Consider the following 22,296-nt stretch of genomic DNA (forward strand, 5'->3'; position numbering starts at 1 on the left):
TATTCACACTGAGGCATTATAACAGGGTCTGAGGAAACTATATTCGTGATATATGTCATTATTAGACAACCTAACAAGCCAATAAAGTGTTCATGCAGTGCCTGGTCAATGCCCCTTGTTCTTTGGACCTGCAATAGCATTTGCTAGGTTCAAAGAGATCGAAATTAATGTTGTTTTTATGTTATGAGGATAATCAAAACACCTATTTTTAGCAGCTGTTTGTTCATGCACTTAAAATATGCTTATGTAATATTTATTAAATATATAGCATATCTTTATTATATAAACAACATGTTTTTTTCATGTGAAAGTGGCTGAAAGTCATTCATTTTCAAAGTAAATTTCGTTTTTATGCAAATGAGATGAATTCTGTTGTCACTGTGAACTGTGTGTCGATGTGTATTCAGCAATTTAAAACAGGACTGAAATTTGGACATGCTATATCCACCATGTTGTGACCTACCAGTGTTAGTTATGTATGTCGCTTCGCTGAACGTAGTGTACATATTTATTCTGTGCACTATGTACTCAACTGTCTAGTGTATGAATTACATAAGATTTTATCATTCAGCATCAGAGTCTGATAGTTCCTCCTCTTCCAGTATGTAATTAAAGCTGCAACAATTAATTGCATGGTGTCCCAACATTTTACACTTCATTTTTTCGGTTAATTAAGTGCATCATCCAGGCATTTGAAGTGCTCCTTTTCTTTTTGGAATTTTCAGTGGGAACACACCAATCACATTATTAAAAACGGTGCATAATAGTGCATAAGAATAGTGTATAAGCATGCAAATTGGGACAAACGTTAAGTTTGCACTGAAATGTATTATTTATTTTATGATGCTCTTCCCTTGCAGGAATGCAGTCGGCCACGGCGGACCAAGGCTATGGTGACTCTGCAGGTTCAGTGGTGCAGGTGTGCTTCCCCAGTGTGCAGGCCTCAGTGCTGGACAGCCTGAACCGGCAGCGTGAAGAAGGCCATCTCTGCGACCTCTCCATCCACGTTCAGGGCCAGGTGTTCAAGGCCCATCGGTGTGTGCTGGCTGCATCGTCACCTTACTTCCACGACCAGGTACATATTCTATGAATTCTATATCTATGATTCTGTATTGACTCATCCCCTTGCTTACTGTTGCTAGGTCTGATAAGTGTTTTCCTATTCGGAAAATCTCACTTTAGTTGTTGACAAACACTGAAAGAGACTCAATCAGGCTGCATAAATTCTGACTGATATTCTGATTATTAAAATGAATTGCATATGTGAGTATTTGCTGAGAAAAGCCTAAAAATCAAGATAATTCAAATTATCTTTGAACACAAGGAGGTGTGTTGCATGGACTATAAATGGAAGAAGTATATAAAACAATAAGTATATGTAATGAAATATATAATAACTAGTACATATGGAAGAAATAAAACAACAAATGTGTAATAAAATATATAATAATAAAATATATGAAAAATAAGTGTTTTAGTATAACTGAAATACTATTCCATATTTTTATTAATGTTTTGAATAATTGTTTAATATTTAGTTTTTAATTTTAAAGTTTTAGTAATCAGTAATCGTTATTTAATAATTTAGGAACCGTTTTTAGTAATACTTTCCTCAGTTTTAGTTATTTTACTTAAACTATACAAAAATGAGAAACGTTGCCTTGGCAACTAGCTGAAGAAATATGGTTTTAATATTATATTTTATTGCAGTAAATTATTATTTTATTATCTATCAATCAATCTAATATAAATCTATATTTTGTGTCACTATGACTTTTATGAGTGTTAAATACTGTAAAATATATTTTAAAATAAAAATAATTGATAATTTAAAGCTATACAACACACATGAGGAACTGCAATATAGTTATATCAGACAAGTGCAAAATCTTGTCAGGTGCCAAGTTCTGTAACATTTCACAGACCAATTTTCTTTCACAATCAATATTTTTAAGTAATTAAAAAAAAGGTATACCAGTTTCTGTCAGATTCATCTATGCAGTGTTTATTAGCCACATCACAGTCTTTGTTTCTGTGTTCCAGGTGCTGCTGAAGAACATGTCCACTGTCTCCATCCCGGCCGTCATGGACCCCCTGGCGTTTGAGAGCGTCCTCAGTTGCGCGTACACCGGCCAGCTGCGAATGCTTCGCGAAGACATCGTTAACTACCTCACCGTTGGCAGTGTGCTTCAAATGTGGCACATTGTGGACAAATGCACTGAGCTTCTCAAAGAGGGAAGGGGAGGTTCCAGTGGAGCTCAGGGATCCGGAGACAAGGAGAGCACAGGCCAGCGCGGCGGCACCAACAAGGTCGCCCCAGCAGACGGAGGAGACGCACCTTCGACTCCTCAACCTCCCAGCCGACCATCCTTCAGTGAGAGCCAGTCCCCGAGCAGCACCAACTACTTCAGTCCTAGAGACGCACACTTCGGCGGAGCGATGGTGACCACCGGAGCAGTGGGAGAGGGTGCTGCTCACTCCACCCCGACCTACTGCATGCCCTCTGGCGGAGAGGAAGGCTTCATGATCGAAGAAGACGAAGAAGACGACGACGAGCTCTTGTTTCCCAGGAAAAGAGATCGGGGAGGCAAGCGAAAGGTCGTGACCTCCGTCTCCGATCAAGAGGTAGGGGTGAGCGACAGTTTTGGAGTTTCTTCGTATCAAGATGGAGACTCTTCTCCACTTCAAAAGCGTCCATCTTACAGTCAGCCGAGCATCATGCCGAGAAAACAGTGGGTGGTGGTGAAGACTGAGCATTCGAGAGACGACGACCTGATCGTGGTGTCAGGAGGAGAGGAGGGAGGAGACGATGAAGAGGAACGAGAGATGGAGATAGTCAGACAGAGGGACAGGACATTTAACATATCGAACGTTAGGACCCTCTCTGGACTCAGAGAACAAGCTGAAATGGAAGCACAGGTCAGTAGTTTTGCATTAACTTGATTTTTTTAGGGCTGGATAATATATTATCAATATATCGGGTACCATTTTATCTGTATTAAAAAAATTATAATTTTACATGCCAATTACTTTAATATGCTTTTTATTTGTCCCGTTAAGTTGTAAAAATGACTAGTTAAAATATAAATGCATTGATAGATTTCTTCACTTGTTTTGACCTCGTTTATACTTAAAACAAGTGAAAAAGTCTGCCAGTGTAGTAAGGCCAATTACACTCGCATTAAATATAGATTACCGGTATATTCTCTAAAAAAGTCGTAATATCTAATGCAGTGTTGCTTCTCATGTTTATTTATTTTGTGTCAAAGATATTTATATATTTTAACTGGAAAATTACTTAAGAATAGGGTTTTGTTCAAGTTCAAGATCAAATTTTGTGAGTAAATGTAATCCTTGTCTTAGAAGAATCACCCTCATTTGAATATATATATATATATATAAAGTCATATTTTTGACTTTTTTTAAGCTTTATCATCAGCACTTTTGGACACTTGTCACACATTAAAGATGTCTACTAATTTCATTGCATTAGATATAAATATCAGACCATGTAGTATCTGTAAACAAAAGATTGTAGAGCTTTGTAGAAGCAACTTCATTTTTTCAGCCAATTTTACATTGATTTGGTCTCAACGTAATTTTTTAAAGAATATATGAAGTCAGTTCATCAGACGTTTCCAAGCAGAATAACCACAGGTGAAGTTCATCACATTAATAAATAAACATGCTCCACAAGGTTTGACGACAAGAAAATCCCCAGGACTTTTTATATTAATGTTAAATATATACTGCTTCATATTTTGGAAACTTCTATTTTTCTCAACCTTTATATAAAAAAAGAAAAATGCCACATTGTTTTAATATACTGATATATAATCAATGTGATTGGATTATAAGGAATTTTTAAATGCCTTTTTATTTAAATGCCTAAATATATTTGTATATCAAATATTGTCAAAAGTGTAATCAGAACAGACCATTTCAGCAAATCAGTGATTGATACTATAGTATACCCATAGATAAAACTGGATTGGAATAAGAGATGCAAAGATAATATGATGAAGTGGACAAAAATAAATTACAACATTAAAAAAATATTTATACTTGAGGTGCACCACAACAACTTACCATCCTCAATTACTCAAATGTCTTTTTTTCTCTAGGCTGACTATTGCCAGTCGTCGGAAGACTACCTCAAGTTTGAGAGGGGTTTGATGGACCAGACGTCCTCTCAACACCCTCCTGAGAACCCTGGTCAATGCTCCAGCAGGGCCGTGTCCACCCTGCTCGGTTCGGTCCAGTCGACGGCCGCCAGAGCTCAGCTCTTTCCTCTGGATATGCAGGGAAACCAGATTCTCCTGTACAATCAAGCAGCCCTGGAGTCTACATCTCCATTAGGGCTCACAGGAGGCATGTCTGGGGTGTCTCTAAAAGGAAGCCTCGAACACGGAGCGGTCCACTTACCCGGGCAAGGCTCTTTGGGGAGCGGGATGGAAGGATTAGACGGTAGCGCAGCTGGAAGTTCAGGCAAGGTCTTCATGTGTCATTGCGGGAAGACGTTCACACATAAGAGCATGAGGGACCGGCACATTAACATGCACCTAGACCTGCGGCCCTTCCACTGCCCCGTCTGCGCCAAGAAATTCAAGATGAAGCATCACCTCACGGAGCACATGAAGACCCACACCGGTCTGAAACCCTACGACTGCCATGGCTGCGGGAAGAAGTTCATGTGGCGCGACAGCTTCATGAGGCATCGCTCGCATTGCGAGAGGCGCAGCAGGGCCGAAGGAAGAGCGGGATCCGAAAGGTCGGTCATTTCTCCACCACATCACATGAAGCTCCAGTCAGCCAATGAGACAAGCGTTGGCGCCAGAAGCGGGATCCCCGTTTTGTCTCCGCAAAATTCCATGAGCAACTCTTGTCTCAACATGGCTGCTTCTGGGCCTCTTCTTGGAATCAGTTCTCCAAGTGGGCCGCACGGCATTGGATCTAGTGTTTTGGGCATTGGTGGCAATCGTAGCAGGTGTGTGGAAGACATCTGTGAGGGTAACGTTGACGAAAGCAGCGTCACATAAGAGGTTTCCCTCAGAAACCACCGTCCCATAAAACCAGAACACTTGTCTTCGGTTTCAAGGGACTATGGGCCAGATTTACTAATCAGGGAAAATTAGCGTTTCCATAAAAGCACAGATGGGAGGGGAAAAATCTCAACAATATCTCTTTTCCATAATGACCAGCGCAATCAACCAAGAGCACCCAGGTTAAAAAAAGTACACTTCCATAATGTACTGTAAATTTTCGCACACTAATTTTGTACTTAATATACTAAAAAAATATTTTTTTTGTACTTCTCAAGTGTACTCAACTTTGTTATTTTTGGACACCATAAATATGAACTAAAATGTGCTTTTAAAATATCTCTGTATTAAAAAAATGTATTTAGTTACCACTTGTAGTACACTTGAACCCATCTTTCATAAACTAGTGCACTCAAGTGTAGTACAAGTGCTAACTAAATACATTTCTTAAATAGAGTGAATTGTCAAATTTTTAGTTCATATTCATGGTGTCCCAAAATAGCACAGTTGAGTACACTTAGTTAATCTTAAGTTTATCTTAAGAAGTACTAAATAATAATTTTTAGTATATTAAGTATTGCGTGAAAATAGAGCACTTTAAGTACATTATGGAAGTGTACTTTTTTTTTTTTTTAACCTGGGTAGCGCAAATTACCGCCTGCTTTTTTGAGCATTAAATAACGCCACAAATAGCAGATAATTGACGAGCGTAAATCTTAGTAAATCGCATTGTGATTAATTTCAATACTCTCCTCCCATAAATTTACAGATCGAAAGGGAAACTCCTACAAATACATATTCAATAAGGTGAGTCGCAAAACTAACTGTCCACGTCTTTTCAGTGCCAATTTCCCACGGTGTCTTTAGTAAATCCTGACAGTAGTTTTTTAACACCAAATGAGGGTTTGCGCTGGCGCAAGCTGATAGTAAATCTGGCCCTATGTGCACAATTGTCTGATTCTTTACCTCATTGTCGGTGAGTACGCCATACAAGATGTCCCATGTGTGTTCAAAAATAATACCAATGACCAAGTGCCCATTGCTAGCTCACGTATGTATCTACTTAAAGACCAGGCTGCTATGGAGACTGTCGAAACCGTATCCCGGCCAGGAATAAGGTACAGTCGCCATCACGTTCAAGTTGCCTCACTCGCACTTCACTGTTCACTGTCGCTCTAAAGTGCCGTTCTGTTATTATATTATGTTGTACAGAGCTGTACATTACTGTAACTCATTTGGTCTGTTCTTGATGTGAAGTTTTATTGTTCTGTCACTCAACTATATACAGAATATTCACTCTCAAAAGGTTTTAAATGTCTTGTTTTCTTAAATAAGAGACAAGAATATAGTTTCCTCGGCACTTTGGTGTCTTATGGCCTGTTCACACCAAGGACGATAACTATAATGATAACTATGAAGGCTCATTTACAAAAAGGATGATAACGATAACTACTAAAGCTTGTTTGCAAAAAGGACAACTATAACGATAACTATAAAGACTCATTCACAAAAAAGTCTAATTATAAAAGTACATTCACACATAGGATAACTATAACTATTAAGGCTCATTTGCAAAAAAAAAGATAACTATAAAAATGGCTATAAAGGTTTTTTCGCAAAAAAGGGCGATAATTATAACAATAACTAAAGAGGTCTGTTCACACCAAAAACTATAACTAAAACGATGACAACTATAAAGGTACATTCACATAAACAATAACTATAAAGGCTTGTTCACAAAAAAAGTCTATAACTGTTAACTATAAAGGTATGTTCACACAAAAGATAATAACTGTAACAATAACTATCAATGCTTGTTTGCAAAAAAGGATGGTACTATAACGAAAACGATAAAGGTTTGTTCACAAAAAAGGACAATAATTATAACAATAACAATAAAGGTCTGTTCACACCAAATAATCATTCAAATTCTGTGAGAATAGCGGGATCAATGAAGGCATTCAGCTGATAAATGATTTAACGGCCAATAATAATCTATTCCACTTTAAAGAGCCCAAGCACAAAACCATAGAGCGTGCTTATAATAAACAGAACATTATTGTGCTTTGGCGTGGATGCTAATATAGTTATCATTTTTGGTGTGAACGGACTTTTACTGCTTGAAGGGCAGGGTTTGTAGGTAGTTGGATCACGAAATGAATCGACTCGCAGTGCATTTTGGCTTTACAGTATGCCCTTTTACCCGTAAAACCAACATAAACATTGAGGGGGGACACATCCTCCTCAATACTGGTCAAAAGTCACAAGCACCTGGCATCCAACTACTGAACTCCTGCAGTATTTTAGATGTAGCCTATAGTGATAGTTTACATGTTTGCCTTCCATGAAGGCCGAGACCTGATTTGAGAATGGATGAAAAGCTTGAATGAAGTATGCAAATGACATGCCAAATTAGCGTGAACGTCTGCAACTGCCAAGACCGTGTAAGACATGTGAAGATGATTTAATGGATCCTGATTGGGATCGATCAAGAGTTGTGTGGATGTTTGGATATGCCAATGCAGTGATCAGTAGTTGCCTTGTACCACAGATGCACCACAGAAACCATATACCTCAAACATTTGTGCAACTGTTCAATATATAACAATAAATAAAACCGGGATCTGAAGATTGTGAGCTGGAAGGAATCACATATTTGTTGCTTATCCTCACATTCTTATTACTTTTATATCAAACCTGTGTGTATTTCAGATTAGTGAGCAAAGTTGAAGTGTGAACAATGAAGTAGAGAACATTTGAAATCTAATTTAAAAATAACCAGTAGGTAAAAGCATGATTCAGTGCTCGCTTGAGTAATCTGGTTAGAGATCTGTATTTTGTATTGACTTAAAAAAAAACAATTGTTCTGTCTACAACTGTTGTGGTGAATCTGAACTAAATATGCGACGGGCGGTAGCAGCATTTTTCTGATGTGGACAGAATATGTCAATGGTTTCACAAGATTCAAGATCTTCAAATGAAAGAGAAATAAAGTATATTGTGCACAAATTATGATTCATTGTTGTCTTATTACTGTTTGGAAGTCAGTCAGTTTTTACACCCCCCCCACTTTTTTGGGGGGGGGATATTTCTGTTTATACCAATTGTTTTCAAGTGATAATTCACTCAAAAATGAATATTCTGCCATTATTTCCCAACTCTCACACTGTTCCAAACTTACACACACACACAAAAAAAAGATATGTTGAATGTTGGAGTCCAAAAACTCTCATCTTTTGTGTTCTGCAAAAGGAAAAATATATTTTTAAATTTTTGGGCAAAATATCCCTATATATATATATATATATATAATTATTATTACTGAAAAATATATTATTTATCCACCAGTCTGGTGGAATAAATAATTATAATCTTAGAAAAATCTAATTTTGTATTCAAGGCAAGTTTTGCACATATAATACAACTTGGTTATTAATATAAATGTAAGTATAATTTTTTACAACAGATTTAATATGGTTACCGTTTTTTTATGCATCTTGTCCTTTTGTCATGCCAATTAAATCCTCAATCAGTTAAGCAGAGTAATTAAAAACAATTTTTAATCTGGCAATACTTGATCAATTTAATAATCAATCATCAGCAGTCTGCAGAAATCATTTCGATACCAAACGTCGAGTGCAGGAAGACGCTTAACTCTTGTGCTTTGTCACCTGAGGCCAGTTAAAGGGACAGTTCACCCAAAAATTAAAATTCAGTCAATATTTACTCTCAAATTCTTTTAAATCCATATACTGATTTTTTTTTTTTTTTGTGTGTGTTGCACACACAAAAAAAAGGAGGTGAAATGAATGCCTGAATTTTTATTTTTAGGTGAACTATTTCGTTAAGATGTAATCTGAAAACAAAGCTTCCAATGTTTGTAAATTGGAGCATGTAAAGTAGCTCATAACTTATGTGGAAAATTAATTCTGCTGAAAAAATCCACAGTGCACTATACAAAGTTATCAACATGTAAGTCAAACACTACACAAAATGGGAGCATTTACTGAGTTGAGGAGGGAAAGTTCACTTCCCCTCATGACTCTTGGCACAAATGAGGATTGCATCCAAACCCTCAACCTAAAACCATAAATACACTACAAGATAAACCCTTGGAGTGAGAATGATCAGAGGCAAGTCCCATTTACAATATACCAAAATACCTCTAAAAAGCCTGAATGAATAACAGCATGCCATTTTCCCTTGTATAAAAAGTAAACCGTGGCATTGTGTACAAGTGGTTCAAAACCTGACTGAACCAGTCCAGAATAAAATACAGATTTTTGTTCTCTGTTCATACTGGCAGGCACTAACGGAGCAGGACGCTGACTGAGATGCCAGCTCAGTACCCTGTGACGGCAGAACTCAATCTGAATCAGACAGAACGATCACTTCGTCTGGGTCGCACTGAGTCGCCACGTTCACCTGTGAACACATGAACGACAGGAGTTAGCACTTTGTTTAGTGGGCCAATAATGCTGTATGGCAGGGGTGTCAAACTCAGTTCCTGGAGGGCCGCAGCCCGACAGAGTTTAGTACCAACCCTGCTCCAACACACAAACCATGTAGCTTTCAAATAAACCTGAAGGACTTGATTAGCTGGATCAGGTGTGTTTGAGTCACAGTTACTAAAGCTATTTAAAAAACACATTGACACCAAATTAAAAAAACAAATTTCTAATATTTTGAGTAAATATTTCAGTGTCAACGTTTCTCGTTTTTGTTTAAAGTTGAAATACTGAAAATAACTATTAAAATGAAATTGACATAAAACAACAACTAATAAAACCAACAAAATCACAAATTTGTGCTAAATGAATTCAGCTAAATGAATAAATGTAAATGTAAATTTGAAAAAAAAAAAAAAAAAAAATCTTATTAAATTCTATTATTAATAAATACTACAATACTGTATTAATGATGCCAAAAAACAAAAACTAAAACAGCGGCAAATTTATTAAGATGGCTGAGAGGGCTGTAATGGAATAGTTATGCTAACATTTGTATAATTAATAAATATATCAAAAATCATTATTTAATGTATCATATATTTATGCATTTTGTTATATTTTCAGTACCAATTTTCAACTCTTGCTGTGTTTCTGATATATAAAGCTGAAATTAAATTCATAAAGCTAATGCAAACCAGTGAAACTTGATCCCTGAACTGAATCACAGCAATATTCCTCTAGTTTGAAAAAAAAAAAAAAGATTTTAGGACAAAAGCAACAAGAGCATACTTTTCTCTATGTCTGTTTCTTGTTTTTTGCTTGTTTCATCTACCTCCATAATTTCACCAAGTTTCCATGACAACATTTCACATTTGTGTAAAGCAGAAGTACTAACACTTAAACTGAAAATAGCTATAAAAATAAAATACATATTTAAAAAAATTTTTTTTTTAAATGCAAGCTAAAATTTAAATAAAACAAACTTACTCAAAATATTAATAAATAATATAGTATTGTATTAATGAAAATGAAAATGCAGTGATTTTACTGCAGTGACTGAGAAAGTTGCAATGGAATAAAGTCATGCTAAAATATTTGAGCTGTTAAAAGCCTTTTTGCTACAGGAGTGCTGTAATAACAACAAGCAAAACAATTCAGCAGAGATTCCAATGCATTTACTGCAAGCTAAAAGCAAACAGACACACAGTCACCTTATTTTTCTTAGGCGGTGGAGTGGCTCGTGAGCTTCTGACCCGAGTCGAACTCCTCGTCCTGGTTAAATCTTCGTCCTCGGGACAGCAGATCACACCGATATCCAGAGGAATATCACTGAAAAACAGAAAGAGAAACAACTGCATGACGCAAGCTCTGACACTTATGTCCTTCCAAACCTGTATGGATGTCTTCCTCCAGAAGAACACCAAAGAAAATCAGTATTCACTGAAAATCTTGACATCTGTCCTAGCACAGATCAGCACAGCAGCCAAAGATATTCTTGACATGTTCACGAAATCTTGACAATGGGCGATTCATGAAAAAATTCATTTGGTGAAATTAATTTTCAAAAACAGATCAATATGCGTAGATTAATATTCACAATTTAGATAAAAAATTATTAAAGGTGAAAAATATATTTTTTGTTAAACTATATCTACACTGGCTGAATGAGAATGCCACTTTACTCTCTGACAGCAGGTGGCGCTTCGGGAACAGCAGCGATAGTGTTTCCTTGGTTGCTTATAAACACTTCTTTAATGTGAATTATAAGGAGGCAAGATGAAAAGTCATTTTTATACATTCATATAAACCCCACCCCAAATGTATTGTGGTTCATTTAACATATCAACTGACCGGAATTCATTGCATATTTTTTATTGATTTTCAACCGGCTTGGGGAGCATCGTTACATCCCCATTATTGAATAGTAAGTTATTAATTACACAGCTTCCCATGGAAAGTCTGCATGATTTATTCAGGTTTACCTGTCCTGTGTGCAATTCCCATTGTTAGCAGCAGTTTGGTTTTCAGTGGAGGATCGTTTCCTCTTCTTGTAGTTGCCCATCTTGTCGATCAGCAAAGGGCTTGTTTGAGGTAGTGGACTGCAGTTGGCTGATCTCATAGGGGTTGACGGTGTGTCCTGATTGGTGGAGATGGTCTCAGTGCAGGTACTGGTGCTTTTAATGTGATTCGAGGAAATAAGTTTTGGCTCGTCGTCGTCGTCAGTAGGCATAGGATCTAAAGTCTCTATGAACAGAGGGCTTTGTTTCGCCGGTCTGCCGTTTGTGTTTGTTTCCACAGATCCCGTCTCATGTGTGCTGCTGTCTGGAGACCGCTGGTCATCATCGCCCTGATCCTCCTCTGTGTCCTGGACGGATGATTTGATTGACAGAGGAGAGTTCTCATCCATCGGCTGATCATTGTCACTGTTGTTTAACTGCTCTTCTTCGGCGTCCTCTTCATCATCATCTGAAACACATCAGCAAAGGAGAAATGGGTTTTCCCAACAGGAAAGGGAAAAGCAACATAAAGGAAGGATGTGAAGATGATTTATGCACTTCTTACCTGGACCAGCTTGTTCTTGACTGGCTTGGATCTCATCTTCAATGTCAGGATCAGAGGAATCGTCCTCTTCTTCTTCATCTTCCTCCTCCACCTCTTCTTTTACTTCCGGTTCCTCCCTCTCTTTTTCTTTGCTGTCACTCTGCTGCCCATTAAGTGCCTGTAAATGTGACAGAAGGACAAACAGATTCAAGACTGCTCATGGTTTTCCAGAAGATTCTGGCTTCATTTTGGACAATGCAGAAATAGGAATACATTTAAAATATTTTATTTATATTTTAAATAAAGTCATTATGTAATATTACAACAGCATTATTTACATCAAGAAACAAGTTAATTTTATTATTATTTGTATTATAATTATAATTATTTTAAAACATTATTTAATGTATTCATTAAAATAGAATATAATATTTGTAACTTGTTCATATCTTACTGGTGCTGGGCAACGATTAATCAGGGGTGCTGGAAGGGTGGGGGAGGTTGCAATAGAGTCTATATACACTAAGTGCTAATAGCTTTAGATTCTATTTATACTATGTTAAAATAGTAGGATATTCTGCTAATTACTTATTGCAAATAGTGGCAATTATCTGCAGCTCAGCATTGCAATACATTATAAAACCGTATGCAATAATAACATTGAGTGTTAAATTTTCATTTTAATTCAAATTAATAAATCAATGCCACCTTATTGGGACAAAAGCCCTCCCTACACCTACCCTAACCCTACCCTATACTTTATTTTCAACTTTTTGATTATTTCCGTAATTTTTATTAAAAATAAATGCTTTTCTGATGTGATTTGAAATTTGAAAAGGGAGAAAAACAGTTTGCCAAAAGGCAGATTCGAACCCTGGTCGATCGTGTCAAAAGGAGTGACACACACTCTTTACCATCTGCGGCACTGGAGCGGACCACTGATGACCGTCTTCTGTAATGTTGACTAGTCCAATCACACGTTTGTGGGTGGAGTTAGTGTAAATAGCCTCTGCCAGCAACCGGGCTATTTGCACTTAGTGTAAACAGACACTCCGATTTTTTTTAATATTCACAACAGTTAAACAGTTGCCCACAGAAAAAAAACAGGGGGTGCTGCAGCACCCTCGACACCCCCACTTCCCGCGCCTATGCGATTAATTGTATCCAAAATAAACGTTTTTGTTTATATAATATATGTGTGTGTATTGTGTATATTTATGTACATATATATGAAGACACACACATACAGCATTTATTTTGAAAATATTTACATTCATATAATTTACATTATATATAAATATATTTAAAGGGGTCATATGATGTTGCTAAAAAGAACATTATTTTGTGTATTTGGTGTAATGCAATGAGTTTATGCAGTTTAAAGTTCAAAAACACATTATTTTCCACATACTGTACATTATTTTTGCTCTTTTCTCGTCCCGCCTTTCTGAAACGCTCATCGTTCTGAGAAGCGAGGCGTGCTCTGATTGGCCAGCTATCCAGTGCGTTGTGATTGGCCGAATACCTCAAGCGTGAGACGGAAATGTTGGAATTGCCCCACTTTATAGAAACAGCCTTTGTGCAAGCCAGCACTGTAGCTTCCAAGTTCAGGAAATAGTCCTCTGTAAGATGCGCTGCACACACTCTAATATGTAGGTTGAACTGTTCTGGAACAGTGTTGTTAATACAACTTAATCACTGATTTCTAGTTGTGTCCTCTTTTGGAAGCCCAAACAAAGTAGTTTCGCTTTCACAATTAAACAGCGTCTCCAGGACATGGCGCCGGCAGCAGCAACATCATCACAGCGAGAATAATAGTTCCACCTTCTTTCATTGAATAAACATTTTGTGCGGTGTTATGAAAATCTCCCACACAGTGATGTAGACGTGACATTTGAATGAGCCGTTTTAGGGGGGCATGGTTGAGTCTTAACTTTTATAAAGAATATCTCTTTGGTTTTGAGACTTTAGTCTTTGCAACTTCAGGGATCTTATCTATGCACAAACAGCTTGTAGCTCTCCAAAGAGAAAGGAAAACTTGAAATCGCAGCATATGACCCTTTTAATATATAAACATAACATTTTACTTAAATATATACATGCATGTGCGTGTATTTATTTATATAATAAATATACACAGTACACACATTATGTTATGTGCACAAAAACTTTTATTTTGAATGTGATTAATTGTAATTAATTGTTGCCCAGCACCATGACTCTTACATATAAATGATATCTTTCATCAGTACCTTTGCATCAAAAAACAAGGTTTTTATTTTATTATCTTTTATTTTGATTACTGTAAAATATAATCTATTATTTTCAATTTTATTTTTAGTATGTATGTATTTGAATACATTTTAAGTATTTTACTTTTTAGATTGATTCTATAACTGAAGACATTTCAGATTCTACTGGAGAAAAACCAAATACCGAAATGAATTATTGAACAAAAACAAAATATAAGAATATATTTTGTTCTTTTACCTCTTTTTTTTGTCTGTCTCTCTCTTGTCTCTTCCTTGTTTCCTCGACCTCTATGTCTTCCTGTTTATTAGCATATTTGGTGATCACCTCCTCCAGGCTACTGAGAGCCATGTCTCTGTTTGAGCGGAGTTTGCGATTTAGTGCTGGATCAGTGAGTGCAGGATCTAACGCTGAAGGAAACAGGAAATTCACCTCGCATGCTGAACTTACAATCACTAAACATTACTGGAGTCCATCCATGTTTACATCAATCCAGAACTGTACAGAAATCGCTGGCGAGTGTAAAACATAAGACTAATACAATAAGACTTGATTATGTTCTCTAGCTGAATTCGAGAGTAACTGAATTGAATTACTAGGTTTGAAGGAGTCGGTGAGGTGGGAGCCGAAGTTATAGACCATGTCAAGATGCCGTCTCTCCTGTAGTTTGTTGCCCGTCTCTCTGAAGGCTTCTTGAGCGATTTGTGTCATCTGTTTGCGGGTGAGTATGAGTTTGTAGCGTTCGTTGGCGCGCTGAACCACCTTCAGGATATCAGTGTAGTCTGGTGGATTGTGAAGAGCTTCTGGACTGTTAATGTAGCGTTCAATCTACAAACCAAATAGAAAAGAAAACAGTAAAGATCAAAAGCAAAGCAAAGAAAAATTATATTCATAATCATTATTTTCTTAATATTTGCCCCCAAGATTTCATTCAGTGAGCAATTTTTACCTTTATGAGGGTGTATTTTTCATTTCACCATTTTGTTAAAAATCTGATTAATTTTAAGAAAACATCAAATGTCAAGAATAAGCCCTGGTGATTTCTGATGCGTTTTAAAGTTATATTTCACCCAAAAATGAAAATTCTGTCATTAATTACTCACCCTCATGTCGTTTCAAATGCAAGACTAAGGAATCAAAGAAAAACTTTTGTATATTGGAATATTCTTGATCACTCAAGCATCATCAGCTGAGCTCAAGGGATTAATCTTATGCTCAGTTATTTTAGAAATTCATAAGAAACATTAATAAATGCAAGAAGCCAAGACTGATGACAGACTGTAACCAGGTTTCCATCCAAGGATTTTTTTTGCAAAAAAATATTTAGCGCTTTAAAATATTTACGATGTAGCTGATGGAAATGCCAATTATCGATTAAATTTCTTATGTGTCGACAAAATCTTTTTCCGTTTAACTTTAAAGCATAAATTCAAAATCGATTCTTCAAATGTCGCAAAAATTTGTTTGGAAACACTTTTTGTCGAGAAAAGGGGCTTTAATGCAAATAAATGTGGAGTCACATGACAGAATTAGCCTATAGGCAGCGTCCGTGTTCATGGTGTTGCTCACGTTAAAGCACCGTTTCCCTGTAGTTTAAAAGCGCATTAAATCATATTCATATTATTAAATTGTATCTAAAATTATTCTATACATGGTAAGAAAAAGACGAGTTATCTTAATTTGGTGTTAGTAGGCTAGCCTACGTTTACATGATTATTATTTTTTTTTTTACAGTGCACTGTTCAGTTTAAATAGCCTGTAGTCCGTGCCTTTCAGCTTGACCACCATACCCTCGTGATATTACGCCAAGCACATTTTGTTTTACATGAACGTGAAGTACAAAAGTTTAAATTAATTTGTTTTGGCTTTTTAGCTTCTTATATTTTTATTCTTGTTTTGTTCTGAGTTCTTTCTATCGTTAAATTTAAATGATTTGTTGTGGAGTGAGAGGAAATACAATATATTTTTCATGTTTCTTCAATATTTTTGGCTGACTGTATTTTATTATGACATGAACAGGCTGCGTTGTGGAGGCTATGCTTAACTGCGCGTGAGGCTCCGGCACGATCGCTTGTGTTTTTTGGGGGGTTTTTTTCCTTGTAAAAGTGGAAACAACTTGCACTAGCCTACTCCTTCATTTGTGGTCATATAAGAGCAAGACATTATTCAAAACTATTCAAAATATTTATTTTATTTGTGTACATTCACAATAAAAAAACAACGTACTTTTGTGAAATAAAGGAAAACTGCCGCTTTCTCAAGAGTGCATCACAAAAATGAACCGAAATTCTGCATATAGGCTGCTAATTGTTGCAGTTTTGTTTTCTTTTGTTTTGTTAATTCATTAATTATTTAGAAAAATATATTTTGCATATGGGCCTGTTTCTTATATCTATAATAGCTTATGTTTTTCTCCGTTCGCAGAAGCGCTGCAGGTGCTTGAATCCTCACGTTCATGTTGTTTATGCTGCTTTTTGCGTGTATAAAATGAATCCCTGGAAAACAAATTTAGGTATTTGTAATGGGTCAAGCTACCTATCAATTTAAATTTAATTTAATTGTAATTTAACAATCTTGTCGGTTAACGGTTAATATGGCTTAACGACCGTCGGTTAGGAGAAATAAAATAACCAGAATGAACATTCATATTTCCTATAAACGTTAATCAGAAAAATTATAATACAACTGCGACTGTTTATGATCATTGCTTGATTATCAACAGTGGCCTATCTAGTCTATAACAAAGTACAAAAAAAACAAACTCATGACAAAAAATTATTTTATGTAGGCCTATAGAATTTAATATAGGCTTTTTTTTTTGTTTGTTTCAAATGGATGACGAACAGCTAGCCTAGCCTATAATTTACGCAATAGGATAAATTATGTATGGAAACAGCTCAAGGGCAACATTTTTTTGCGATACACCAAAACTTATGTGACAATTCGTTTTTTTAGGGATGACATCATGACGCACACCATTTTTCCACCAAACATTTCACCAAGTTTTTTTTAACGCATATCTCTTTGTCGATAACAAAACTTGATTTGTGAGCAATATAAAGGGGGAGGAGAATTGATACTTGTGTCAGGTTTTCGATAAGAAACACCCCGCTTTATAGCACCTATGGAAGCATCCTCACTGCTCGTTCCTCACAGTGCAATTGAAAGGTCAATCAAGATGACTAACTTTTATTAATATCAGGCTTGAGGACAGAGGAGTGGGGTAAATTAGGAAGTATTATTTTGAGTAATGAGAATCAAGAGAACTAATCTTGAGGAAAGTGAGTTCAGAAGCAAAAGAAGCACCTTTTTGTTGATCTCAGGGTAGCGTGTTCCACTGTAGGGAATCTTCTGCTCGATCACTCGACCCGTCAGAGAGTTGCAGCCCTTCAGCTCACAGAGTTTGTCATAGATCTTCATCATCTGAGACCACAAAAACAACATTAAAGATCCGAACAAGATCTTCTAACACCTGATGAAATAGCATTACTTCAATGTCATATGATTGTATAAAAATTGTTTGATTTAATATAACAACATACTGTAACGTCCAGAACTTTGTCGATATAGGACTATTTATATAAAACAAGGTACAAAGACTTTTCTGGAACTTTCTATTGAATTGCACCAAATCAGGAAAGAAAAATCAGGAATGAAGAGACTTACCTTGCGTTTGAGCTTGTGCTCCTGAATATAACTGGAGTCCTCCTTCTCCAGATCGTCTACACTCAACTCCCGCTCCTGCAGTCGCCGGATCTCCTCATTATACACCTTCAACAGGTTTTCCAGGAATGCTATCTGAAACAGAACATGAGACGCATACACAAATTACAATGCACATGAATCAGTCAAAATTTAATTTTTTTTGAAATCCAATAGTTTTAATATAAAATCCAAGACCACTGTCAAATCAACCTTCTCAACATATAAATTCAGTGTCTCTCTTAGTTATGATGGATCGCTCTAATACCTGTCTCCTTGAAGCCCTTTTAGTTTTCTTAGTTTCCTCATCGCCCTCTTGCTTTTCCTCCTCTTTTTTAACCTGTACCTCCTCCTTTACACTTGTCCCGTTGCTCTTTTGCTCAGGTTTTGTCTGGGAGGGGACAGACTGTATGGAGGTCCTCTTCCGAGCTGTGTGCTGTTTGAGAACGGTGCAGAGTTCATTAATGTAGACAAAGGTTTTGCCAGTGTTGGCCTGGGCTCGTGTGAGGCAGCGGCCCAGAGTGTTACGAAACTCCACCGACGACAGGAAGGTCGGCAGGGCCTTAGAGTATCTGCTCTGGAGGTAGGTCACGACCTCGGGATGGTCTTGAGAGTATTTGGAGCAATGTTCCACAAACTGGACGGGTAGAATAAAGGGACAGCATTGGGTTAGATTCAAGTGGGGAAAATTGAGGAAAAATATAACATACTTTTAATATGATAACAGAAAAAAAACATGGTTTCTGCTGGTTTTATGGTTAATTTAAGAGCAAGGCCAAGTAAAGAAAATTCAGGGTAATTGGAATTGATTGGAACACAATGCATTAATATGGTCTCTTAATGTAAATATCTTGTACTACAGTGCTTCAAACTTTGAAAATACAACTTTCCTTTAGATTTCCATTACTTTTTAATTCATTTCACAAAACAAACTGTATGTATACAACTTCAAGCTTCAATAGCTCTACTCCCAACCACTAGACTATGGAAATCACTTTTACCGTTTCTTATGAACGCACTCCAAAAAAAGTAATGTTCTTCATCAGTATTTCCAGTGCAACGGTCTAAAGATTCTTAAATAAAGATACATTTACTTGAGAAGCAGAACTACATAACAAAAGAAGTCTTGTTTTCTGAAAAAGTAATCAAAATGAAGTGAGTTTCTGATTAAAATAAGAACAAATATCTTCCAATGGTCTTAGAAAAATCAACTTCATTCAAAGGGAAAACAAGTTTGTGTACCCCATTGACACATTTGTTCTTGTTTCAAGAATAAACATTTAATTTGGTCAAATTTCTCAGAAAACAAGACTTTGTATCGTCCCCTTGCATCTCAAATATATGCATCTTAATCTAAGGATGTTTAGATATTTGTATTGGAAAACAGATTTTCATTTTTTGCACTGCATGCAACATTTATTGCCATGATGACTTTATGAGCTTAAGACTTTCTGCTCCAATTTAAAACTTTGTCAGGCCTTTATTTGTAAAAGTGTGAGTTAATACATTTTAGGACTAAGAAACCAGACAACGTAACATTTTTAAACTGTTGTCCTGTTAGCTATTTTTGTAGTATGCAGTCAGTATATTCTGCAACGTAAATATTATTAACAAACATACCTCTGCAAACAGTTTTTCATTCTCCGCCTGCAGGACATGAACAGCCTTCTTCGCAGAGGCGAACGGAGACTGTGAGATGTGTGCTGGAGGCGGCAGCTGATTCTTCACAGGTGTTTTTGACTGGCAGTTTGTAGCGTGAGAATAGGAGGTGGATGCAGATGTGGAAGCTTCTTCATCGTCATCGTCAAGTATTACAATGCTGTCCATCACTGCTCCGGCCATCCGGAAGGGAGGAGAGAGAACTTGCTGAGGAGTAATGAATGTGGAGGAGTCAGGCTCAATTACACCAAAACCTGAAAACATACCAGTTATTCCTTATGATTTCACTCCATACTGATGTCGTAACCCAGCCAACAGAATACATATATTTATATTTCAGTGATATTTAAGATATCTCAACATCTACATGAATGCATCTAATATTTATTTGTTCATCTTTTCTGTACATACTTGAACACTGAGCATCGACTCGGTCAAGAGACAGTCAAACTGAGTATGTATCTAGATAAAAATATATTAATCAGTAAAATACTTCTGCATCCAAGAGATATTGTGTTGATAAATGTATTAATAAAGGCCATATAATTTCAATATTCGTAAACACGTTGGTATGTCATAGAAACTTAAAGCAAAATGCTCTTAAAAACGTTTTGGATGGTCACCAGTGTAATAAAAAAGAAACAAAGGACAGACTATATAATGAGTAATGATTTTTACAATAATAACAGTAATCACTGGGGTATTTTGGCGGTAACTATATTTACTATGGTACCTTTTTTTTTTTTTCCCATAGCAACCAGATGTACGTTAATGGATGACTAAGGCCAACGACATCTTAACGTTATAATAATAATTTAATATTATATGACATTAATATAATATTTTATGTTAGACTGGAGAGACTGTGGCTCTTTAATTCGGTCAAACAGTACAGCTTCCTTCCGTTTTTTGTTAAAAGTCTTAAACCCTCGAACATGAATTGTAACTACATGTGTCATATTCCTCACAATCTTTACAAACCAATCATAAAATTATTTTCATAAATCCTCGTTATTGATCAATCGATAAAAAGACAATCAGAAACAACTTACGCGCTCGGATCCTGAAACTCAGCGCTGGATCTTTGTACAGCTCAACATGAGACGCGCTGATTCGCTGGCGGCCAGTAATCTGATCGCTCATTGGCTGAGCGCGAGTACGTGTTTCTTCTGCGATCTGATTAGGACGCAGTGCGTTTGGATGCTTATCAGCGCCGCGCAGGGACCAGGAGACGCGACCCTTTAACAGAGACTCAGCTCATATTTCTTCAGTTTACAGTCAAATGATGTGGCAGCAAACTAAATTGTACTTAATGTTGTCAGAAGTGCATCTTGAGCTTTGTTTCTCCAGAAACAAAACCGATATTCATCAGGTTCCCAGTCTGTGTTCAGTTTGTGTCTCAGGCTAAACTTGTTTCACAAATCCAACTAAATGTTTATCTGAAGCCTGATATCATTCTGGGGACCATTCTGGGCTGGGAAGATCCTTATTATAGTTCAAAAACAGGCCTTTTTGGAGCATGTGGACTTTATATCTCTCTTCAGTATGGTATATTTTTTAAATGTGTTGTGATATTTTATTCAAAAATATGAAGTATGGCTATAAGCATAATCAATATACTGATCAATATGGTGATTGTTTCAATGATTGCTTCAACATTGTATGTCTCAATATAGGCTGGGAGTCTTAGGTGTCCCCTAAAGGGCAAGTATGGTACTTTCTATTGAGTAGCACCACTAAACTAGACTGAACTAGACTGAACTTTGGGTGATTTCCAGAGTATGACAGGTAAACAAGGTAAACCAGTTTGATTTATGACTCATGTGACCTCCTTACTGGCAGCTGAATAAAAGTGGCTGATCTGTTCAAATTCCACCATTAAATAATTGGCCAGGTGGCTGATAATAAATTGTGGCAAACCAGATTATTAAAATTAAAAACCAGATCTACCAATTATGGTATAAAGAAAGATATAAGATGGATGCGTGGACAGACAGAGAATCAGAAGCGGCGGCCGTCATCTCGGCTTTGTTGCTGTGTTCAATAAAGTCTTATTTTGGCATCTGAAACTCAGCTTCTTGAGCGTTATTGACAAATTTGAGAAGACCATTGTTTGTCCCACAACAAATACAGTTTATTTTTGTTATGTAGAATAGCCTGGAAACAGCATGAATGAAATCAGGAATCTATAGGCCTCGTTTCGGCTTCAGACCTCTATGATAAATGCTGTATGTTTCACTTCAGGAACTTTATGATACGCACCAGTCACCAAGGGGTCCAATGTTATTAAGCTGCTTTCTTGATATATGTTTTTAAATAGGTTTTCTTACTAAAGATTTTATTTTATTTGTTATTGACCAGTTGTTAGCATTCCACCATTAAGAGAAGCAGGAAAGTTTGGTAAATAATTGTGGCAGGCAAATAGGGATTTTTATTATTTATTTATTAATAAAAATTGGCAAACGCTCAACTCCTCTGTGCTCATTGGTCATATAGCTTAATGAATTCTTCAACATGACCTAATGGTTTCATAAATTCTGCCTACTGATGATTGATGAAATCCTCTCATTAGCAAGTTGTGTGAAGGAAAAAAATAAAATGGAACTTCATACACAAATAAACTTAAAGATTAAAGAAAAATAGAATTAAAA

The 22,296-nt window shown here is 36.5% G+C and overlaps 2 protein-coding genes across 4 annotated transcripts; one reads left to right on the forward strand and one right to left on the reverse strand.

The window, feature by feature from the left end:
* Positions 1 to 862: 862 nt before the first annotated feature.
* On the forward strand, positions 863 to 5,317 carry LOC306885140 (zinc finger and BTB domain-containing protein 22-like; the record flags this gene model as incomplete). Its single annotated transcript, XM_079441494.1, has 3 exons — positions 863 to 1,075; positions 2,044 to 2,919; positions 4,125 to 5,317. The coding sequence occupies 3 exons, from the start codon at positions 863 to 865 to the stop codon at positions 5,037 to 5,039; spliced, it is 2,004 nt and encodes a 667-aa protein (XP_079297620.1). The 3' UTR covers positions 5,040 to 5,317.
* Positions 5,318 to 8,476: 3,159 nt separating this feature from the next.
* LOC306885682 (death domain-associated protein 6-like) lies at positions 8,477 to 20,752 on the reverse strand. 3 transcript variants are annotated; one of them, XM_079442371.1, is made up of 12 exons: positions 20,698 to 20,745; positions 20,057 to 20,107; positions 19,607 to 19,899; positions 18,255 to 18,623; positions 17,951 to 18,082; positions 17,591 to 17,707; positions 14,881 to 15,112; positions 14,525 to 14,694; positions 12,056 to 12,212; positions 11,476 to 11,959; positions 10,705 to 10,822; positions 8,477 to 9,467 (listed from the first exon to the last, which is right to left on the reverse strand). In XM_079442371.1, exons 3-12 carry the CDS (start codon positions 19,826 to 19,828, stop codon positions 9,408 to 9,410), a joined length of 2,061 nt encoding a protein of 686 aa, XP_079298497.1. In that variant the 5' UTR covers positions 19,829 to 19,899; positions 20,057 to 20,107; positions 20,698 to 20,745; the 3' UTR covers positions 8,477 to 9,407. The 3 variants fall into 3 exon arrangements, with proteins under 3 accessions (XP_079298497.1, XP_079298495.1, XP_079298496.1); XM_079442369.1 differs by lacking the exon at positions 20,057 to 20,107 and having other exon boundaries at positions 19,607 to 19,852; positions 20,698 to 20,752; XM_079442370.1 differs by lacking the exon at positions 20,057 to 20,107 and having other exon boundaries at positions 20,698 to 20,729.
* Positions 20,753 to 22,296: the final 1,544 nt, after the last annotated feature.

The sequence above is a fragment of the Barbus barbus genome, assembly GCF_936440315.1.
Source record: "Barbus barbus genome assembly, chromosome: 19".
Classification (NCBI taxonomy): domain Eukaryota; kingdom Metazoa; phylum Chordata; class Actinopteri; order Cypriniformes; family Cyprinidae; genus Barbus; species Barbus barbus.

Coding starts and splice junctions, on each gene's coding strand:
- LOC306885682 (XM_079442369.1), bottom strand. CDS start 19,828: ATGGCCGGAGCAGTGATGGACAGCATTGTAATACTTGACGATGACGAT. Junction 17,708..17,950: donor AGCACAAGCTCAAACGCAAG/GTAAGTCTCTTC, acceptor TTGTGGTCTCAG/ATGATGAAGATCTATGACAA. Junction 11,960..12,055: donor TCAAGAACAAGCTGGTCCAG/GTAAGAAGTGCA, acceptor GATGTGTTTCAG/ATGATGATGAAGAGGACGCC.